This window comes from Anser brachyrhynchus (assembly GCF_964034855.1).
Source record: "Anser brachyrhynchus genome assembly, chromosome: 3".
NCBI classification, from domain to species: domain Eukaryota; kingdom Metazoa; phylum Chordata; class Aves; order Anseriformes; family Anatidae; genus Anser; species Anser brachyrhynchus.
Genome location: NC_137696.1, coordinates 20,585,384 through 20,608,387, shown reverse-complemented (window position 1 = coordinate 20,608,387; position 23,004 = coordinate 20,585,384). Strand labels below are relative to the sequence as shown.

The following is a 23,004-nucleotide window of genomic DNA, read 5'->3' as shown; positions in this document are numbered from 1 at the left end:
TAGAAGGTTGCAAACGTTAAAGGGACTTCATTTTGATTGGCAATTCATCTTGCCCACTATTTAAGATTCCTACACTTTAAACAAATTTTTTTTTTTCAGGACCATAATGAAGATATCATAACTACATATATTTTTAGTTAATAATTTAGATGCTGGAGCATGTAATATAATCTATGAATGATTTATAATTTTTTGTTAAAGTTTGCTGTGAGTACCTTCATAGATTGAGTTAGTGGATTATATTTAACAGTCCCTTTAACCTTAAGTTATCAGGGTAAGATTATTAAACAGCTGGTACTTCTAGAAATGTAGAGAAATTATTATACAAGGTATGCAAATATTACTCTATATTTTACTATTTTAAATTTGTTTTTAATTTAGTTTTACTGAAATTTATTTTTTATGTTTATTAGTGTTACAATGAAGTACTACTTGGTTATGTTCAAATTATTTTTTTATTTGAAGTTTTAATCAATGTTTTTACCTTTGTCGAGTAGCCATTCATCAACTACTCGACCAAGTCGATATGGAATTCGCTGTCTAGCAATCGCCAGGCGCTCGTTATCATTGTTTCCTTTAAAGTTTAAAGAGACATTTCATTGGTTAAAATCTGTAAGGTCAAAGGTTAAAAGTTAATACTTAAAGCTTGAGCTATACAGTTGCCACATGATTTTTTGAAATTTGGAATTTTAAAAAGTGCTACCTGGAACATTTCATGGTTCAGACTTTTCATTCATTCATTTATTTTATTTTAGCAAACAAAATTATTCCTATGTTAATTGAAAATTAGAAATCTGCATTTGAGCTAGGTTATTAAACTTATGTTATAGACAGACCCAAAAAACAAATTTAAACATCATAGAATGGCTTTACAAAAAAATGATCATTGACCTCAGGGTTTTGTCTTTTTTGATGTTTCTTATTAACTAGTTAAACACGTTCAGGTGAAACAGGTTTAAGTTTTCCAAAGACATCCAACCTCTCACTCCAGGTTAGTCATTTAAAGAAGAAGAACACAAGTCTTAATCACCATTTAAGGCACACTTCTGCTGTCTAGAAATAGACCTGCCATAAAATATGTCCTAGTCAGAAAAACACATTCTTATTTGCTTCACTTAAACAAATTCCAGAGATCCAAATATACAGTACAGAACAGACTAGGGTATTCACCATTTGTACATTCTCATAGGACATGTTGACCATGTCTTGAAGGAACACCAAGGCTTTGACAAAAGTGACTTGCTGAAAGGTAACCTTGTTCTGAAATGTAGAAACACTTAACAATTTAGCAAGAGGCCATCTTTAGTGGGGTTTCATAAATTAAGGACTATTCAGAACTCTGCAATGCAAAACAGAAACTTGTCATATTTGCAAACTGTATCTATTCTCAGTCTGTTCAGAGGTCCTTGATTGCTTAAAATAAAACAGTGACATAAAATTAGGTTGATACAGTCATGAATATATCAGACAGTGAGGAATAATTAGCAAATCACTTTAAATGTTTATTTTTAATTATATGTATTGTGTGTGATTTAATGACATAGCTATTATTCCTCAGAAAACCATCCATTACTGTCTTCTATTTGAATTTTCTCTTAGGAGATGGTAAACCTCAATATTTCCTTCATTGTACAAGTTTTTGGTGGTGGTAGTATTTTAGACCAACAATATGTTTTGCTTCCATTATATTGGTTCATATTAGATTTAAAATAAATAAATAAAAAGCACTCGAGAGATACAAGAAAAGCAGTCAAAAGCAGTTATTTCTAATTCAGGCCCCAATCCAAAGTCAATCTTGCTTCAATGTGCAAACTATCTTTAAACTGTCTTTGACTTTCACCAGCAATGAACCAAGTCTTGTATCTGCAGTGGAAATGGTAAGTACAGGGTGCAGTAGCCCATTGTAGTGTAGAAATACATTTACTAAGCTAGCAGGATCTTACTGCTAGTTATCAAAACAAAGTATTATCCAAATTCAGGAAATCAATTGTCTAGTTTGTCAGACAATTATCCCCTCTACCAGCAACACAGGGTTGCAGGGAAGAATCAATTCTGTAGTTCACAGAAAACGCAAAAGCAACAGCTTCTGTACCAAAAAACATCATGGTTTTGTGCAGATACTTATTTTGCAATGCCATGAGCTGCTGCTTACCATGTTTCCCTCATTTGGTTTAGCATGTATGTAGTTCACTATGGCAGAAGCTGATCTTTTGAGAGGATGTCGTTCTCCTATCCACCTTCCAATGTACTATATGAATTCTATATGCATGTCAATATTAAACAGTGCATGGGTATATATATTAAAGTATATACATACATATCTTTCCATATGCACATTTTGTTCTATTCTCAAGTTTCAAAAACATTCTCTGCAAAATAATATTTTACTGAAAATTTCCATTTTCTACTATTTCAGGAAAATGAAAATTTAAAATATAAGGTTTTAGAAAAAGACTCATGGTATAAGAATACAGAATGTCTTATGATTTTTCCTTTTTTCCTGTTATGATCTTTGAAATTGCTGCTCTTCATCTTGGGCCTGAAACTAGCTCCTTCAGTCATGAGAAACTTTCTGTTACTGAATGCAAATTTCAGAAGTACAGGAAAAATGTGAGAAATGTCATATAATCACCATGGGACCAAAGATAAGTAGATGCAATCCTCCACATTTCTTATCAGTGAGTTAACAACTGATATCTCCTGACAGACAGTTATTTTTAAGACTTAAACTTAGCTTTTTATTAAAGTATTTATGCAGTTTTTATTGAGGTATTATCAGTTAATTCAAAGAATAAGTGAGAATGTCCTATTTCCAAAAGGCTTCCTTACCTTAAAACAAAAGAATCATGAACTTTTGTTGCTGTTGGGTATCCTTGTTTTGTTATCCGTGTTTAAACAAAAGGAGGGGAGATTCTCCTACGTTATTTATAAGAAAAGGCTAAATAACTGTTCAGAAAAGGTTTTGCTGCATAAAGGATCTATTAAATCAATGGAAAGAATTCTCATGGATGTCGATAATCACTAAGTCATGAGATTCACAGATCACTCAGTATCATTTACTGGGTGCAATTCATGAACTAATGCTCCCTAGACTGCAGAAGCCCCATACAATCGTGTCAAACTGAAGAAGTGCTTGCAACTGCATACACCAGGAAGGCGTTAAATGCTATGCTGTTACAAGCAGTCAATGTACATTAGTTGCACCTGGTGGATGGACAGTCTGTAGTCACCACTCTAGATCACTACCACTATGGCATCTCTACTGTAATTTCATTACTAACACTGGATTTATCCAAGACAAAGTTTATTGCTCCTTTCACTTTCAGTACTTGGCAGCTGCTCCAGGACATCTCTGTGGTGATCGTGGAAACTCCTCTGTAAATTAGCAGTATAAATTTAGTCCTGGCCAGCTTATACATTTCTCTGAATTATTTCATTAAAAACTCCACGTGGTACATACGTTTTTGAGAATATTGAACCCTAGTATAATGTGATTCTATCTATATTATGCTTTATACTAACTGCAGCAGTCTTGTACCACTGAGAGCAAAATAGAAATGAAAAGTAAGGAAATAACCATTTGATTTGTAAAGGTCACACAAAAAAATAATTGCTGATTACATTAGCCTATCTCTCATCAGAGAGAAAAGTGCATAGTCAAATGCATCTCAGTTTTACACTACTACATTAGCTTAAGTTCTTCTAGTAGATAATATAAATGGAAAGGCTAGGAGGAAATGGTGTGGAACTTTCCAGCTTTAGTTTCAAGGAGAACACACAGGTTTACTAATGAGGAAACTAGTAGGTGCATAGGTATCTTAACAAGCACATTCAAAGAATTACATAGCACTGAAAATATTGAAAACAACATTAAAAACAACAAAAATCCTAGTATCACACTGAAAATACAAATACATATTTTCAATAACTGATTCTTCCCAAATAGTTGCTTTGAATTCAGCAAAACTATGTGCATTTACTTCATCTGGTAATCTTATCCCTAGTAGGGAAAACAAAAATACTACATATTGTTTCTCTCAGGAGTATTCAGTGAACATTTTTCATGATTCCTTTATTTATACTTGTTTTTACCAATAGGGTGAACCACAAGGAACTTCTTCAATAAAAATACTTCCAAGAAGGTTAATAAATATTTTCATACCCTAAATAAAACTGCACCTTTGAGATTTTATTTCTGTAATCCTTTTGAAAGATTGTTTTGTCAGGCATGCTTTTCAACAGTAATTCACAAGAAACGAATGATATGCCTAAACTTTAATTGTAGACAGATATATGACTACCCAGCATGACACTTCCTGGCTAGATGGCCAAAATTTCTGTAATTAAAAAAGCTGGGTGAAAATGTTTCGCTCATGATGTGCACCATGTCATTGTCTAACCTGACTGAACTCTGAATGGAATCATTCTTCTATCATACAGACAATATTTTGTCACAACGAAGTATTAATTCTGTATGAACAGAAAGACTTCAAGGGAATAACAGTAATTTCAAAGAATCAAGGTAAGCGGAGAGGAGCAGCAAAGGTCAAATCTTTGAGTCAGAGCAAAATCTTGTGGTAAGATTGAGAAGCAGTCCCAAAAAACTTAATCATACCTTTATATCTATAGGTCATCAGGGACAAACCAACTACGTGAACTTCACTAATATGTATTTTATCCCTCCTGATTTATTATATTGTCAGTACTGGAGTGTAATTCTATTTTGTCCTCAGAAATAAAGGTGTCAGTTATTGATGTGAAATAGCAGCATCCTTGAAAGAGAATAAGAAGGTTGAAAATTGAGAGTCTGTGAAGAACAACCTGAAGTCTAGAGAATATTTTCTTTGAAACAAACCCTTCAACAGAATACAAACTCACTTTGTTAGTCTCAGTGATCTCCTAGGAAAATAAATAACAAACCTGAAGTAACTGAGGTCTATCTCCATTTATGAACAACCTCCTCTCCCTAGTTTTGCTCATCGTGATCTTGGCAGTGCTACTTCTGAATCAGAACTTCCCTGACATCTGCAGGAGGAAGGCAGAGACCCATATCATTCCTCCTGATATGGTTAATGATGAAACCTGACTAAAGTGTCAGCTGCACAGCATGGGATGAAACAACTGTGGCTCTAGGGTATTGAGGCAAGCTGTCCCCATACTGTATCACATGGCCAGGCGACAAAATGAAAGCCCAATCTCATTAATGGCCCATAGTAAAGTCCTCCTAAATCATATATTACTATTACCATGCTTACAGTTGTATGTACAAAGATATATTAATGTTGAAATACACTGAAAATACAAAGACCGTGGTCTAAAATTTGTACAACATAGAATCGTAAAATCATAGAATCGTTACAGTTGGAAAAGACCTTCAAGATCATCTGGTCTAACCATCCCCCTACTACCCCCATCAATACTACCCACTAAACCATGTCCCTAAGTACGATCTCCAACCTTTCCTTAAAGAGTGGGACAGTGACTCTACCAGCTCCCTGGACAACCTGTTCCAATGCCTGACTGCTCTTTCTTAGAAGAAATTTCTCCTAATTTCCAACCTGAACCTCCCCTGGTGCAACATGAGGACATTCCCTCTAGTCCTGTCACTAGTTACCTGTGAGAAGAGGCCGACCCCCAGCTCCCCACAGCTTCCTTTCAGGTACTTGTAGAGAGCAATAAGGTCTCCCCTGAGCCTCCTCTTCTCCAGACTAAACAACCCCAGTTCCCTCAGCTGCTTCTCACAGGACTTGTGTTCCAGACCCTTCACCAGCTTCGTTGCCTTTCTCTGGACACACTCCAGGGCCTCAATGTCCTTCTTGTAGTGAGGGGCCCAAAACTCAAGCTCCACAGCCTCAAATCAATTGTATAAAGGCACCTGGGGAGGTGAGGGGGGTAGGGAGGGGGCTTGCCTGTGATGCCAAACAGGGACCTGTTTCCATTTCTCTCCATCTCTTAGGTCCCCTCCCTCTGACTGGCAGCAAGAGGGCCAGGGGGTCCACAACTATTTGGGGTGTATTGCCCTGGGTCCTTACTTGCAGTGAATCTCTCACGATTCTGCATGTGCAACTTTTCTCTTACCAGCAAAGGAAGGAGTGATATCTGAAGTGCTATCAATTTTAAGTACAAATATCTGCAGGACTTGCACATGATATTGTCATTCTGGTGTTCACGCCGGCCCCATGTATTGGCCACATGCGGATGCTTACAGTGTTGTCACAGTACAAACATAAATTGATGTTAACAGTGCAACAGATTTGGACTAAGGAGTTCTGAGTACCCAGGCATTCTCTAAAGCTATATTAAGATTGAAATTTAAATACTGTCTTTAACCATCATCTAAAGAACTCAGTGGCTACATTGCTTTATTTGACCAAAGACCCATTAGAAAGGTCACTCAGGCTAGATCTCCTCACTCATGTACACTGCAGCACCTGAGTATGTTCTCAAACTTTCAAGCCACACTAAGAAGGCACGTGGGCATAACCTTCCTTCACCTGTCATTGTGGACCTCTAGAAAGTTTTGCTCCTAACAAATTTAGTTCCTAAGTATTCTGCAGCACATCTCATCCTGTGGTCCTGCCTGTTGCCTTTGTAAATAGCCTTACTATTACAAAAAAGGCATCCTATCATTGGCAGCCATCAGTAAGCTTGCCTTTATGCCTGCAAACATAATATTACCTTTTCTATCACAACACCCTGGGTCCAGGATATACAGGCATAAAACTGGGTTGGATATGGCAGAAGACAAGGGGTCCAGGTCAACCCCAGAAAATCATTGGCTTGTAGGACACACTGACACTGCTCCTAGTGTCATATTTTTGCTGAATGCCTACAAACTTGACTAGCAAGTATTTGGTCTAGGAACAAGAAAGTTCTGGATGGACCACATAAAACTGCCTATCTTTTGTCTGCTGATAAATTACACCAGAACTACCCATTACAACAAGAATGAGAAGTTAGGAGATATGGAGGAGTATGCAGTGGTCAGTCTGGAACACCATTATATGTAGAGCTACATATCCAAAAGGCTGATTTGGGCTTCATCCAGTGTTCAAAGGAAAGGTAGACACACAATTCTAGGATGCTTGTTTTTTCCTGTTGCGTATCCTGAACAAAGCTTACAGTCTGCTTGGTGAGATGATTAAAGTGCAAAGAAACTCTAAAATTAGAGAAAGAATTTGTAGCAAATAAGTAAGGCTGTAACTCTACACTACTTTACCTTATTACAGAAGAGTGAACCTGTAAAAAAAGAAACTGCCATGTGCTTTGACTTAAGCAAACTTGAATGTGTCAAATCTGCCAAGTTCATAGTAAATGGCCATAATATATATGACCTTTTTCTCCCTAGAGGGAATCCCAAATTTCTCATAATGCATATTAAGCATCCCAAAAGATACAGACTGACTGACAGCAGTCTTAGTCTACTGCATTAGTCTACTGCAAAATGAAAGCATGCATCGGTAGCTTATAACACAATCAAATACAAAGCTACAACCTAGGTTCCCTTGAAGAAGAACCCAATTACTACATTTATTGAAAGACGTATGTGTAAATTGATGCCCATTCCACTGATATTACAAACTGTACTGAAACATCTTATGCTCACGTGCAAGTTCCTTGCTTCATGCTTGCATATTAAACAAACTAATCTTAAACCGTATTTTTTCAACTTTCTGCAGGATAAAGCTGAGAACTCTCATTAACCTCTCAAGGAGATGTGAACATTTGCTTCAAATCAACCACCTTCCGTTCTGTTTTGTTTTTGATTATTTTTTAGGGGATTAATTAGTAATTAAACTAAGAGTGTACTCTTCCTGATTCTCACTTCCTTACTATAATGCAATTGGTCTTGGTTTGTTCAGTGCTGGATTGCTTACTTTGAGATTGGTGTATTATATCAAAAGCAAGCAAGAGAAGATGAAAAGCAACAAGAAGGAGATAAGAAAACACAGGACTTTTCTGATAAATTAAAGGTCATATTTTGTTATCGGGCATTTTAAAAAAGATCTTTTGTGCTGCCTGTGAAGCATTAAGGGGCTAATATGTATGGCTGCTGCTAAAATAGAGAAGAAAATTGATAGGAATCATTAAAGAGGAAGATTAAAGAATAAAAAATGAATTGTTGTAAGTACAGTACCATGTCCCACATCACTCCAAGAGTGACATTCTGCAGGTCTCCAGGGTAAAAGGACTCTTGACTGTTTAGAAACAGTCATAATGTCACAGCATTTAAGGTTGCTTTTCCAATAGAACTTTAACCAGAAGTTGACTGTAAGCAGTTTCTTGTTCAATAGTTTTTCAACAGCGGGAAAATGGAGAATTTTTCAACCCCACTGTATCTAAAATTAGCTAGATCAGAGATAGCAACTACCGAATATGTTCTTCTGACTTTTGCCCAGGTAGCAATCTGGATGATCTTCATTTCATGCTAGCAAAGAACTACTATATAGAATGTCTCTTGACAGAAACAGTACATTATATAAATGAACAATGGCAAATGGGAAACACCATGCTCAGCTCTTATTTAAATTTCTATCGGTCTCTAATCCCATGAGTATCTAGTATTCAGGTAGAAGCCATAAATAAGAAAGGTCTTATTAACTACGCACAAACTTCCTAATTAAGTTCATCCACACTGCAAGTGCTGAGGACAGAAAAGGACACACTGTGCAATTACTCATATCATTGCATTTTATCGTAGCTGGTGAAAGGCTTTGGGAAACTATGTTTTTCATATATTATTTCTGGACCATTTGCGACATTAAAAATTATTTGAAACAACGTAAAACAAACAAACAACAAAAAACATCTCCAGGGATTAAATTTTGCTCTTGCTTATGCAATAATCAATGTAATATAAGAGAAAATAGTTTGGATTTCAGTTGTGTTCACCAAAGCCACTGCAATTGAGCTGCTCTAACAGACTGTGTGGAAGCAATGTGGGGCATAGTGAGAATAATTTCACACTCATTACATGACCAGAGACACAATAAACATAAGAAATCCAAAGCAATCAGCATCAACCCTCATCAACAGCAGACAAACTTGACTGCAACTGTAAAACTTAAAAATGTTGATTTCATGTTCTTTCACGCAGCTTGATAACACCAGAGTTCACCACCACTGTGCCCCAATGTCCTGAACCATACAGGTGTTTTGTCACATTAACTGCATCTGCTGAAGCTGTGTCAGCTCATTCTCCTAGGCATATGAATGATTACATGCAAGCCAATAGAAAGAACAAAACTGAGGTCATTATTTGGAAAAGCTTTGCCAAGCAGAAGAAACCAAATGCACCATACAGATAGAAAATGGCATTTAAGAGAGAAGAATCTGTTCTGTGTCAGCAGTGCAGCTAAAAAGTAGCCCTTGGCCAAAGCAAGCTCCAGACTTTCAGTTCTGTCTAAAAGTGGCATTTCAATTTGTTTATTTATGCCTTGCAGACATTATACTATAAAAGAATAATCTATTTCAAATTGAAAGGTTTAAGGTTTAAACTTGTACACAGAGCTTTTATTTTTTTTTTTTTAAACGCTTTTGGCAAGGTATAGAAACAGAAACTAAATAATAGGAACAGACGCTCACTGAGATAAAAGAAAAGGAGTGTTTTAGGATTGCAGAACTATAATGAGCAGTCCACCACACAATATCATAGTGGCCGTGGGTAGACTTCCAGTAGTGATTTAGTTCTATCTGTTAAAAAGTGAAATAATCTGATTCCCCAATTATATACATACATAAGCCTCATTAATATTTTCCACTCAAATTTATCTATGATATGTAGCATGTCACCGTAACTTTTATGAAACACAGCTGTTTTTTGGTAAAATTGCAAAGAGTTTCCAATTAGCAAAATATTTTCCCCTTGTGATTATTCTTAGCCTTTTTTTTTTTTTTTGGTTCAGTCTGAGAAGACAGAATTGTTGTGAAACATTTTATTTTGCTTTGAGATTCTGATCTGGAAGAAAACTAAGAACTGTATTCCTCAAACAACGTTTCTATGTTAAAACCTCTTATATTGAGTTACCTTCCTCTATGACTTAGAAAGGTCTCAAGGGAGGGGAGAGATGATTATCTTAACATATTTGTCACATTCCTGAAATTTATGCTTCATGACTCCTCATATAATCTATGTCTAGATGGGAAAAAGAGCCATTGCTGAATAAAGTGCCTGTAAGGGGAGGGGGATAGATATGAGAATTATCTACCTGTTGTCACCTATCATTCCTACTGAAAGTCCGTTTTAGTGCAACCTACTCTTCAGAAGCACTTATAGACATGCTGGACATCAACCACAGAAGGAAGTTCTCAAGTGCATTGCTAAATCACAGCCTAAAAAGGCCACTGAGGCTACAGATCTTTGACATTTTCAGGTCTCAGGTGGTTTCAAAGTAGCCTTTGGGATCCAGAAGGGAAAACCACCTGCTTCAATACCACATTTAACATAAGGAATTTGACCTGTACTAGCTAAATCAGAATATTCAAATCTTTAAGCTCTTGCCCAAAACACACTTTCATAGTAGGAGATACTCTGTTTTGAAGTTATTAAGGCCACATTTTAGATGGACAACCCAAACCTGGCAGTTAATTTTTGTGGAGGTCTAAATTTATCTCCTTGATTTTCAGAGTTAATCTTTTTCCACAGAAAGAAAAAACCAATCAATATCGAACAATTTAAACATATGAATTTGCAAGGAAATATGCAATCACTAGTCAATTGTCAGTATGTTTACTTTTTCATTTTCTTTTGAAAGAATACATTTGTTGATGCAATATCCAAAAAGTAGCTGCTACTTCTACTTCAACACACATATGAGAAGTTAAATAGGGAAAAGAACAACTTTTGAAAGAAAATAGCTCTGCTAGCACAATTTACACATCCACTTTTTCTCAGGAAACCACTTGACCTTTTAAATACCTACTGAAACCCACTATATTGAAGGAGTTAGATATTATCATCTTTCCAGCTTTATGAATTCTAGTAGCTTCACTAACATGAAGCACTAATGCATTATTAAAATATAATGCAATATGGTAGTTAAAGTATTTTTATTTTTAAATGATCAGTAGTAAGAATGATGACAATAATACATGTGCACGTGAACCTTATGAAGCTCAACAAGGCTGAGCGCAAGGTTGCTGCACTTGGGTCAGAGCAATCCCCAAACTGAATACAGCCTGGGCCATAAGTGAATTGAAAACAGACCTAAGGAGAAGGACCTGGGGGTATTGGTGGATGAGAAACTGAACATGAGATGGCAATGAGTGCTTGCAGCCCAGAAAACCAATCATATCCTGGGCTGCATCAAAAGAAATGTAGCTAGCAGGTTGAGGGAGGTGATTCTACTCCTCTGCTTTGCTCTCGTGAGACCCCACCCGGAATACCACATCCAGCTCTGTGGTCCCCGGCATAAGAAGGACATGGATCTGTTAGAGCAGGTCTAGAGGAGGGCCACGAGGATGAGCAGAGGGCCAGATCTCCTCTCCTATGAAGACAGGCCTAGACAGCTGGTGTTGGTAATGGTTTTAAACTAAAAGATGGTAATTTATATTACATAGTTGAAGAATTTTTTTTACTATGAGGGTGGTCAGAGAGTGGAACAGGTTGCCCAGAGAAGCTGTGGATGCCCCGTCTCTGAATGTGTTCAAGGCCAGGCTGGATGGGTCTTTAGGGAACCTGATCTAGTATCTCTAAGTGTCTCTAGTATCTCTAAGGTATCACTGCTCACAACAAGGGGTTTGGAAATAGAAGATCTCTAGGGTCTCTTCCAACCCAAACCACTGTATGATTTTCTGATTAATGACTAAAATGTGCCAATGTCTTACTAATAAAAAAATAACACATTTCAGATTAATAAGCATACTTTCAAGACAAAATTCAGGACTCTAAGAAGGAAGGATTACATCATTCCATCAATCCATTGTCCACCCTCACCCTTGAAAGTACTAGCATGAAATCAATAGATTAAGAGGGAAAAGTTAACTCTCTACAATCTTTGCCTTTATTAATGCATGTATGGATTTGACAGTGTTTCCAAAGCAGAACACTAAAGCCCAAAAACACACTTTCACAGCTGAGGCTGAATTAAACCCAGTTAAGTCTAAATATATCTAAGTATGTATAGTAATAAGTAATATATCTAAGTAATATATCTAAGTATCTAAGTATGGATTGTTACTATCAGTAAAGCACAAGGCTAAAACACAGTTCTGATAAAGATTAGAGTAACAACACTTTTTTTTGTTTGTTTGTTTTTGTACAGAACACCTATGGTCATCATATCCACAAAGCAATGACAGATAAGAGAAATGTAAGGGCAGAAGATTATTTGTAAGAAATTCTTGCAACATGGCTCATCTCTGCCACTCAGCTGGAAAAGCTGTACACAAGCATATTCCATAGGCTGCTCTTTAACTGAAGTCAGTTGTTGAAAAAATACATGTAACACATTGTGAGATAAGAGATAAAATGGCTAAGCAAGCAACTAACTAAAATCATTTTTGTAGCTACCAAGATTTATGAATGTACATATATAAAAGGTGAGAAAGAAAAAGCTAAATGATACATTAAAGTTGAGATAGTATTTTCTGAATTCATTTTCAGCTCTTGTGCAAACAAATTCTCAGTTTAATGCAATAGCGCTAACATGTTAAAGCATTGTATAGTTGCTGTATAGCACAGTATTGTTTCTGGATATAAAAATTACAGAAATTATACCTGGAAACATTTTTATTTTCTGGTATTAATTGCTTAATTCCTGGGAAGGTATAGTTATATCTGCATTAGGGACACAATTTTACTATACAAATTAAGTATTCTTATATTGATAATATGCTCTCAATATAGACAGAGGCACGATCTGATCTGTACATCACAGGTTATTAATATTGACCCATTTGATTCTCTATTCAGCCAAAAATCTATTGTTTGGTTAATTCATAACCTGTAATGGGCTCAAATAGTTCCTCCAGGAAAATATTTTATACAAACATGATGACACACAATAGAGGAAAATCATTTAGTAATGAATTTGAAGGCTCACTGTTGAAAGCACACTCTCTATTTCTTACTTCAGTTCCTTAGTTCTGGTCATGGCTTTCCAGGAACGGCTTAAAAACACTGCATGCACCTCGTGTTTTCTCCCCATGAAAGTACTTACACTGTGATCGAGTCATTTCTTAATTTTTGTTTCGACACTATAAATCAATATAGAAAAAAACTCTTTTGGGCTCTTTTTACACACACTCCATTTTTTTTTTCCATAGAACCACAGACATGAGGTACAGTTGCAGGCTTTGATATCTGTTTCAGAGATGTTTTCAAATTGTTGTAAGGGTGGCAAAATCCTCAGCAGTTCCTACATTTCAGCCTTTTGTGCTCACAGAGCAATTTCCATAATCTCCTTTGTCACAAAAACACATGATGCTTCATCCTCAGCAGTCTGAAAGATGATATCCCTCAAGTGCTTCTCAGAATCCTATACTTCCAGGACATCATACCTTGTTATGTTGCCATAACCTTCACTTTTTGGTCTTAGATCCATGCCTCAGAACTCAGCACTGCTGAAGTCTAACTTTCTTTAAATTCTCCTGGATTCCCAAGCAATCATGCTCACACACCACAGTTTGCCCTGCCTACTACTTACCTTTGTTTTGTTTGGTTGTTTTCCTAACAGTCATGCGTCGTCAGTGACAGATGTTATGCAGACTTCCAGGCCACTTACAGAAGTGTTACATATATTCAAGCCCAGTACAATTCTCCCACTGGAGATGTTTCCAGTCAATGAGTGCTACTCACTGGTAACTATTTGTTGTATGCAATACTAAGTTTATTAACTCAAGCTGATTGATGAAAAATTAACCATACTCACTGCTAATCACATTTACAGAGTATCTATCAGCTACCAGCTACAGGTATCTCTCATGCAACCATAGTACTGTCTTCAGTCTGCGCTTCTATTGTTGCTTAGACAAAAACAGGAATGAATTTGCAGGAGAGAGAACTACAAGGGGCCTACCCCTGAAGTGAGGTGCTCAAGAAACTCTTGGTTGAAAATTGCTGTGAGACAATTGCTATACTCTAAAAATGAATGCATTATTTTCCAAACTTCTTCCCACACCCAGATACAGTTGAAATAAAATTTTGGTACAGATTGTTCTTTTGAGAAAAGGCATATTTATTCTTCACTCCATATTATTCAACTGCAATTTTGAACTTTTAAACCAGAAGTCTCTTAATGCCTATCATCTCTGTAAAACAGGGGAATCATTTTTTTTTTCTTTCTATATATACACTTAACCTGGAAAACACTGTGTTTCATTTAAATTCTTCATGTCCACTAAGTTTGATGCTGCATCAGAAAGGCCATTAGAAATAGTCCACTGAGGAAAATCAGAATGGTAAAATAGAACAGAACAGAACAGAACAGAATAGTTGGAAGGGACCTAAAAAGATCATCAGGTTCAACTGCCTGATCACTTCAGGGCTAACCAAAAGATAAAGCATATTTTTGAGGGTATTATCTAAATGCCTCTTGAACACTGGCAGGTATAAGGCATCAATCACCTCACTATGAAGCCCGTTCCAGTGTTTCTGGTGTAAAGAAATTGTTCCAAATATCCATTCTGAACCTCATCTGGCACAGCTTTTTACTGTTCCCCGAATCACATCATTGGTTATCAACGAGAAAAGATTGGCTTCTCTCTCTCTGCTTCCTCGCCTCAGGAAGTTGTGGACAGCAATGAGGTTGCCTCTTAGCCTTCTCTTCACCAAACTAGACAACCCAAGTGTCCTCAGCCTCTCCTTGAAGGACATGCCTTTACCAACTTTATTGCCCTCCTCTGGACAGTTTCAAGTATCTTAACATCCTTTTTATAGGGCGGAGTCCAGAACTGCACACAATATTCAAGGTGAAGCTGCACCAACACTAAATACTGTGGGAGAAACACAGGGAATTCCCAGCCACAATGTGGCTGGGAAGCTGCCTGGCAGAAAAGGACCTGGGGGTATTGGTCAATAGCCAGCTAAATATGAGCCAGCAGTGTGCTCAGTTGGCCAAGAAAGCCAACAGCACCCTGGCTTGTATCAGAAATAGCATGGCCAGCAGGACTAGGGAAGTGATTGTTACCGTGTACTCAGCTCTGCTAAGGCTGAACTTTGTTTGGGGCCCCTCACTGCAAGAAAAAAACATCAAGGTACTGGAGTGTGTCCAAAGAAGGGCAACAAAGCTGGTAAGGAGTCTAGAGAACAAGTCTCATGAGGAATGGTTGAGGGAACTGGGGTTACTTAGCCTAGAGAAATGGAGGCACGGGGAGACCTTATCTTTCTCTGTAACTACCTCAAAGGAGGTTGTAGCAGGGCAGGGATTGGTGTCGTTTCCCTAGTTACAGACGACTGGACAAGAGGAAATGACCTCAAATTGCTCCTGGGGAGGTTTAGGTTGGATATTAGGAAAAATTTCTTCACTGAAAGAGTTGTGAAGCGTTGGAACAGGCTGCCTAGGGAAGTTGTTAAGTCACTGTCCCTGTTAAATCCTATTTAAAAGATGTGGTTCTTAAGGACATGGTTTAATGATAGACTTGGCCGTGCTAGGTTAGTGGTTGGAGTTGATGATCTTGGAGGCCCTTTCCAACCTCAGCGATTCTATGATTACAAACCCCAAAATTCTGGTGGAGGCACCAGTCTGGGAGCAAGACTTTGATGACAGACTTTGATGACCTGGGCTCACCTGTTTCTTTCCTTATCTCTCCCCATTACGGGGAGAATTGAGGAAAACACTATCTATGCTTCTCAGTCTTTTAGTCCACTCACATCTTAAACCAATTTCGAAGGCCATAACTTCATTGCCTTTAATTCAGTTAACACCCACCAATAAGGGGGTGAAATCAGGATGTGTTTCACTACATATTCTATGTCTAATAAAGCAATGGGTGTTTAATTTCTGCTTCAAATGTGTTTGAGATGGCTTGTACTATAGAATCTAATTTTTGTGCAGCTCATAAGGGTTCTAGGTTGTATAAATCATACAAGCAAGTCACTCTTTTTCTGACAGATAGGATAGGCTGCAAAAAGAAGACCCTGTGGTTTAGCTAAACCTTGCTAGGGTCAAGGTAACTCCTTGAACTTATTGAGTACACCTTGAACTTAACTCTGAACTTATTTTTAAGTGCATGATATAATACAATTGTAGAATATAACCACAGAATTGGTTACAATGGAGTTGCCACTAATCACAAATCTGTACTACAGAAAAAGTTATCCTGAAAGTGTGGACATCACAGGTTCTAAATTTTTTATATATTTTTTTTAACAATCACGGCTTGAGACTGCAAAAATATAACCACATGGCAAGATGAAGACACGGATGCACATAGCTGCTGGAATATTAAAATACTCTCCCGTGTTTACACATCTCTCATGAAAGAGTCTAAAGCACGTATATACTCATACATTCAAGACAGCAATGATTTGTGTCCTTCTGGATACCTGGATAACACAGTTAACCATGGAATCAGGTGTTTGGAAGTCTTGAAAATGTATCTAGGACACAGCAAGTTGCTGTTTTCCCTGCTGCAGTATGAATTACAGCAACTGTTTCTGAATTAGGTTAATGCAAGTTCTTATCCTGCAGACATAAAGTACTATTCTCCTGTCACACCTCACAACACCAGCAAAATATCTGGGGACATATGCACAAATGTGTCCCAAATAAAAAAATACCTCATCTTCCAAGAGCATCTAAATCAGAATGACTTTGCAGAAAAATTAATTTTGTTTTCCATATGATAGATTGTCTGGTTAGAAGGCTCAACACTACATTGATTTGTTCTGTCCTGAGCAAGGCTCCCATTTCACACTGACTTCACGGTTGCCCCAGCAGCTAATGGAAACAAACAGCATTACAGGCAGAGCACACAACAGAAGTACACTATCACACTCTTCTCTTGCATGCTCTATCAGCCAATGGCAGCATCAATATCAGTGTTAGAGGAAATGCATGTGTATGCCCACCAAGTCATATAAAACAAGGAGCACAGTCACAACCATGCCAATGCTTATTCATTAGTATTTGTTGCACACAAGTAGTTTTACTGAAGTTAGTAGGTATTAGTTTGGCTTAGTGAGTGACGTGTTACATAAAATCCTGCATAACCTCAAACAAGTCAGCCATGAACCTACTGGAGGGCAGGCTGAAAGGAAAGAGAAATAATGGAATATGGTATTTGATACTTGGCTTTGACAACATGCTTCTGCCAGACTGACAAATATATTTTAAGAAATTGATTCTGTAAGTATTACAATGTAAAGAAGCTACTGAGTATTATCACAGTATCACAGATTTCTAGGTTGGAAGAGACCTCAAGATCATCGAGTCCAACCTCCGACCTAACACTAAGTACTCCACTAAACCATATCGCTAAGCTCTACATCTAAACGTCTTTTAAAGACCTCCAGGGATGGTGACTCCACCACCTGCCTGGGCAGCCCGTTCCAATGCTTAATAACCCTTTCGGTAAAGAAGTACTTCCTAACATCCAACCTAAAACTCCCCTGTCGTAACTTTCGCCCATTCCCCCTCGTCCTGTCACCAGGCATGTAGGAGAACAGACCAACCCCCACCTCTCTACAGCCTCCTTTAAGGTAACTGTAGAGAGCGATAAGGTCGCCCCTGAGCATCCTCTTCTCCAGGCTGAACAAGCCCAGCTCCCTCAGCCGCTCCTCTGTAAGTATTACAATGTAAAGAAGCTACTGAGTATTAAAAATTACTTGTTATATAATTTGACTGAATTCTTTTCTTTTTAACCAACACCATATTTAATACTTGATTTTTAATTTATCCTATTACATTGTGTAATTTATGATATGTAGATTACATGGAAAATTTGCCTGTAAGGTTCAAACCAAATAAATTTGTGGAAAAGAATTTCTATGTATTAGCAATATTTCATCTTTTGGGATCTGACTTTTAATGGGATTGTTAATAATGGCTTTCCCAAAGAAGTGAATGGGGGACCTGCTGTGACATATTTGCCATGTCTCATTGTGCAGTCTGTTTTCACTTCCACTTTCCAGTTCCTTCCTCTAACTTGAATCTCCTTGTGGTCTTAAAAAAAAAAAAACTTGTGGTCTAAAACTCTGTTTTCATATCACCTTATGCCTCATTCTTGTAAACAGGTATAGGCGCCATCCTTTACCACAAGACACAAAAAGAGCAGATATTGGTTTCAGTTAGTATTTTAGAGCACCTCTTTCTGACTCATTGCTCATTTGACATTTTCGTTCTCCTTCTAAACTAGATGCATTGTGCCATCTTGCTGTATTTAACTGAAAGGTGTAATGCCTTCTGTGATCAAGTAATGACAACTGTACCACACATTTTATCAAGATCTGAATTTAATTACAGGATCTATCAAGTCTATGAAGGGATAAGCCTTTGTGTTTCACCAGGATATCCAAGATGAAAAATAAAGGAAAAAAGAAAATGTCTGCTGACTTAGAGAAGCACTATTATCTAGCATTATCTGACAGAAAAAATAAAATAAAATGATAAGCTGTCAAATTAAAAAGCTGATTTCGGAAACTTTACTGCAATCACTTTTTGAAAAGAGACTTACTTTAGTCTTGTTTGGGTATTACCTAGGGTCTTTATTTAAAGAAGACAACAGGACAGAACAATTTGTTAATCTCTCAAAGGGTGGGGCTTTTTATTTCTTTATTTATTTTTTAATGTTATTTCATTGACTTTAGATAAGCTGTAAAAGGATTTACCCCAAAAGGGAAAGGGAAAATAAATAACCATTTTTGTTAGAATCAATCTTTCACATTTACAATAAAATCGTACTGGAACCCAGATACATTGGATCATGACTAAACAGTAATCAGAGCTGTATCCATCAGAAAAAGATGCAAGAAATCAGTTGTGCAACTACATACTAAGAAAGGTAACGTAGCATGCTGGCCTAGTTACATCCATCACTTAAATGGTGGTTTGTGTCTCAGAAAGTCTGATTAATTTTTAATCTATTTTGATTCCTGCTAAATTAGTTTCTTGCACCTTACTATGCTCTGGAGGACTTGCTGAAGTGAGTGTCACAGATTTTCTTGCCTTATTTTTAAATTGTTTTACTTGCTGCTAAAATGCCTTCTTCCATTCATGTTATAACTGAATTGTATGAATACAAGTAGAGATCAGCTTCCTATAATACTCATTGAAGATTTTGTCCAGTGGAAACAAATGAGAAATAATGCTATTTTAACTTGACTTTGAATAAATAATGAAAGCAGTAGAGAAAAGTTAATTGTAGGAGACATTTTTGGATTGAGTGATCGTGAGTTGATTCAAATTAATACAAGGACAACTAAAAATAAGCCTGTAAGTCAGATTCTTGATTTCAAAAGAACAAAACTTGATAAAGTGAAGGAAACCACATTATGCAATCAGTCTGAGGGATTGATGGACTCAGCCAGGAAGGTCATTTGGAAATTCTTTAAGGTAAAAGCATAAAAATATATATATATATTTGGACTTGCATCTGCAAGGTTAAAAACAGGCTGAATAACTACTAGGCTGAATAACTATGCTATAATAGAGTATATTACAGAAAGAAGGTAAAACAACAGACTCGATCCGCAAAAAAAAGCAATGAATTTCAGAATTAGAAACAAAAATGAGTTGCCAAAACTCAAGCTAAAATGTCCTTTCAAAGGAAGTAAAATAAATTTAAAAGCCAAAGGATCTTGAGACATATAAACAAAAAGAGATCATCTGGGTACCTGTGGTGTCAAAACAAAAAGCCTAAAGTATAACAAAAGGGGTTTCAGGGCCCTGGGAAGATGACTAAAGGATTGAGAAGCACAGGTAAGGTTTTCCTCAATCCTCGCAGTAACGTGGTGACACTTGGAAAAAAATCAGGTAAGCCCAAGTCATCAATGCCTGGCTCCAAGACTAGTGCCTCCACCAGAATTTTTGCTTTTATAATCATGCAAGATTACCTCTAAGACAAGAGGTCTGCTGAGGCTTGACAGGATCCACCTGCACCCAAGCAGGATCATCGGACTCACCAAGGTGATCAACTCTGGGCAGGTGCATTCCACAGCAGGGCAGAGGACTGTGGCCTACAGGGGTGTTTCCTGAGCCAGCGAAGCCCCAGGGGAGCACAGCGACCTGCCAGGGGCCAGCCACCCACATGAGAGGCGTGTGTCTGTGTGTGTGAGGCAGCAGTAACAGCAGCACCCCCCATGCATCCATAAGCAGCCCCTAAGGAACATGGTGACCAGGGAAGGGGTGAGTAGACCACGCAAATGGGACATGGCTTGTCAGCTAGGTTGTGGTGAAGTAGAGTCTTCCACAGTAGCGTGAGGTGCCCTTACAGAACAACCTCACCCTTCTGCTGACTGGAAAGACCCATTGCAGGGAGGTGGTGCTGAGTAAGGCAGCCCAGCCTGCTCCCTGTGTAACAAACAGTGCAACTGAGGAAAGGTGGTGGGTGAGAGTGGTAGGAGACTGTCTGCTGAGAAGTACAGAGGCACCCACTGTCTGACCTGTTTTGCTCTCGAGAAAAGTCTGCTGCTTACCAGGGGCTTGTATCAGGGATGTCACCATGAGACTTGCAAGCATCACACAGCCTAATGACTATTATCTGCTGCTGTTGTTTCATGTGGGCACTAGTGATGCAGCCAGGGGAATGTTGCCCCTACCAAGTATTGAGAGATTGTTCTAAGTTTGTGAGCTTTGCAACTCATCAGAACTGGGAGTTCAAATCCCAATGTCTGCCACTGGGACTGATCTACCAGCATGACAGATCAGACTGCAGAGTCTCAAAACTCTGACCATAGCAAAGGAAAGCATGGGAGAGAGAGAACCAGGAGGTATTCTCCTATCGAATGAAGGAAACAAGTCTGAAAAAAAAGGTGAAGATGATGTGTTTCCAAACAAATAAATAAATCAATAAAATGGCTCATAATATTTAAGCATGGAAAACACCCTGAAATTCCCAGGTCCTAACAGCAATAGCCATGGAGGTTTCAAAAATGACCCTACAGCAAATGCAACGCAAGGCAAATACTGAACGACAATTTACTTGTTAGGTTCCTACCTCCTTTGCCGTTATCATTTTGCATAGATATGTTGGTAACAGACTGTCTGTCCATTTTATTAGAATATTCAAAGGAATGTTTCTGAAAGAGCCCAAGATCTCTTTTGGATACAACACTCAGTCCTGAGAAACAGATCTTTAATTGTATTCAGTGTAGCTGTAGGGGCTTGAATTTGGAAGGCCTAATGGTATGCATGTTAGACACTTACATGGATTTCTTGAGAAATACTAATCCATTCTGGAGAAACAAGTGTACCAACACAAATTTCTTCTGTTAATTTTATGGTCAATCTCAACTTACAAAATCGAGACAAATGGATATCACTTATTCTAAATAGGGTGCATTGTAATAGCTGACTCTCAGCATATAATTTAAAGTCAGGTGTATCCCATGAAAAGGTGGCAAATACGCTGTCTAGTTTCCAGATCACAGAGAACAAGAGAAGCATTTAAATGTGATGTCCCCCTCACCTAGCCCTCAGATGTTCTGCAATTAGAATCTAATTTAGCCCACAGATTGAGGGAAAGTCCCTAAGACACCTGTGCTTTCAGGGTTTTAACTTTAAGTGATAAAGAAAAAACAAAAACAAACTCATGATAGAACTATTATGTATTATACTAAAGTCCTAAGAACTTTAGCTGCCAATTGCCATATCACAGAGCTACTTAGCACTGACCATATCGTTAGCCTCTGGTTCGATCTTCTGCCACTATACAAGGACTATTGCACAGATACTTCTTTGGTGTGTGTGTTCGTTCATAATTTATACTCCACAATCACAGAAATACATCTGTTCCAGTAGTAGTATTTTGAACAATCTTTGTGTCAATCGCTTGTGTTAGATGCCTGTGTAGGTCTATGAGACATGGCTATGACATAACTGTGGAGCACGAGTACAGTTGCAATTTAGTATTAAAGTTATGTAATTAGTTATGCTTTCCTAAGGCTGGCCAGAAAGAACTAGCTTTGACTGGGATATCATTATAGATATTTGTCTACAGCAGACTGTGTCTTCCAAACTGCTTCTGGGTCTCAGGAATTGCTGAGTATTCACAGCAATATGAATAGCTTTGAAACCATAGACTGGTAGGCCAATATCTAATAGATCATCTTATATCCATGTGTAACAACCTGATTTATGATGAAAATCCTGAAGGAAAGGTTCCTTCTTTTTTTTTTTTTTTTTTTTTAAGGGTCAGAATTGGGCAAATTCCCTCTGACAGCATAAAGCATAGTGTTATTCAAAGAAAAGTGATTTTGAAAATCCTTCACAATAAATGGTGATTATTGTGGTTTTAGAAAGTCAGCTAGCTTGTTCTGATATACTTTCCTAGACTGGTAAAGTGTACATCCTTTGCTACTACAGGAAAAAAAGATAGAAAATTAAGAAAATTGTTTTTCTTATTATGAGATATGGTTATGAGTACTGCTGTGAGAAAGGTGTGTACACACAGACACACATCTGATTTGAACTGAAACATTTTATTTCAGGTATGGAAGAAAAGGTTGCTTCAAATTAAATGAAATGCTTTGTTCTCAGATCACTATAATTGCTTATAAACACTGGGCAATCCTGACATGAAAATTTAGAACGTATTATTTAGAAAACACTGAAATTAATATTTTGACATTACTAAACCCAATTTCTTTTCATTCTGTTATTCTATTTTGCCTTTGGCCATAATTATTAGTTCAGTTTGACCCAAATTAACAAGTCCTTTGGTTTCTTCCCACAAATGAGTTCTTAGCAAATCTATATTTCATTCTGTAATTGTTACCTAACTAAATTTACAAGAGCAGCCAATTCACAGTAGTAGCTGGAGTTGCTGTTGTGGTGCAGTACCATAGCCACAAAAGCAGACAAGCATTCAAAAGAGCAAAATAAAACAAAATTTTGAAACAGAGAA

At 37.5% G+C, this 23,004-nt stretch overlaps 1 protein-coding gene across 35 annotated transcripts in view; it reads right to left on the bottom strand.

The window, feature by feature from the left end:
* Positions 1-23,004, bottom strand: part of NRXN1 (neurexin 1) — a 725,132-nt gene that overhangs the window by 93,265 nt on the left and 608,863 nt on the right. For 24 of the 35 annotated variants that reach the window (XM_080583915.1, XM_080583904.1, XM_080583905.1 and 21 more), the window contains one exon: positions 485-574. The exons of the other annotated variants lie outside the window; for them this stretch is intronic. In XM_080583915.1, the coding sequence (XP_080440041.1) occupies positions 485-574 (90 nt within the window). The remainder of the gene's footprint in view (positions 1-484; positions 575-23,004) is intronic. 35 annotated transcript variants of the gene reach the window in all.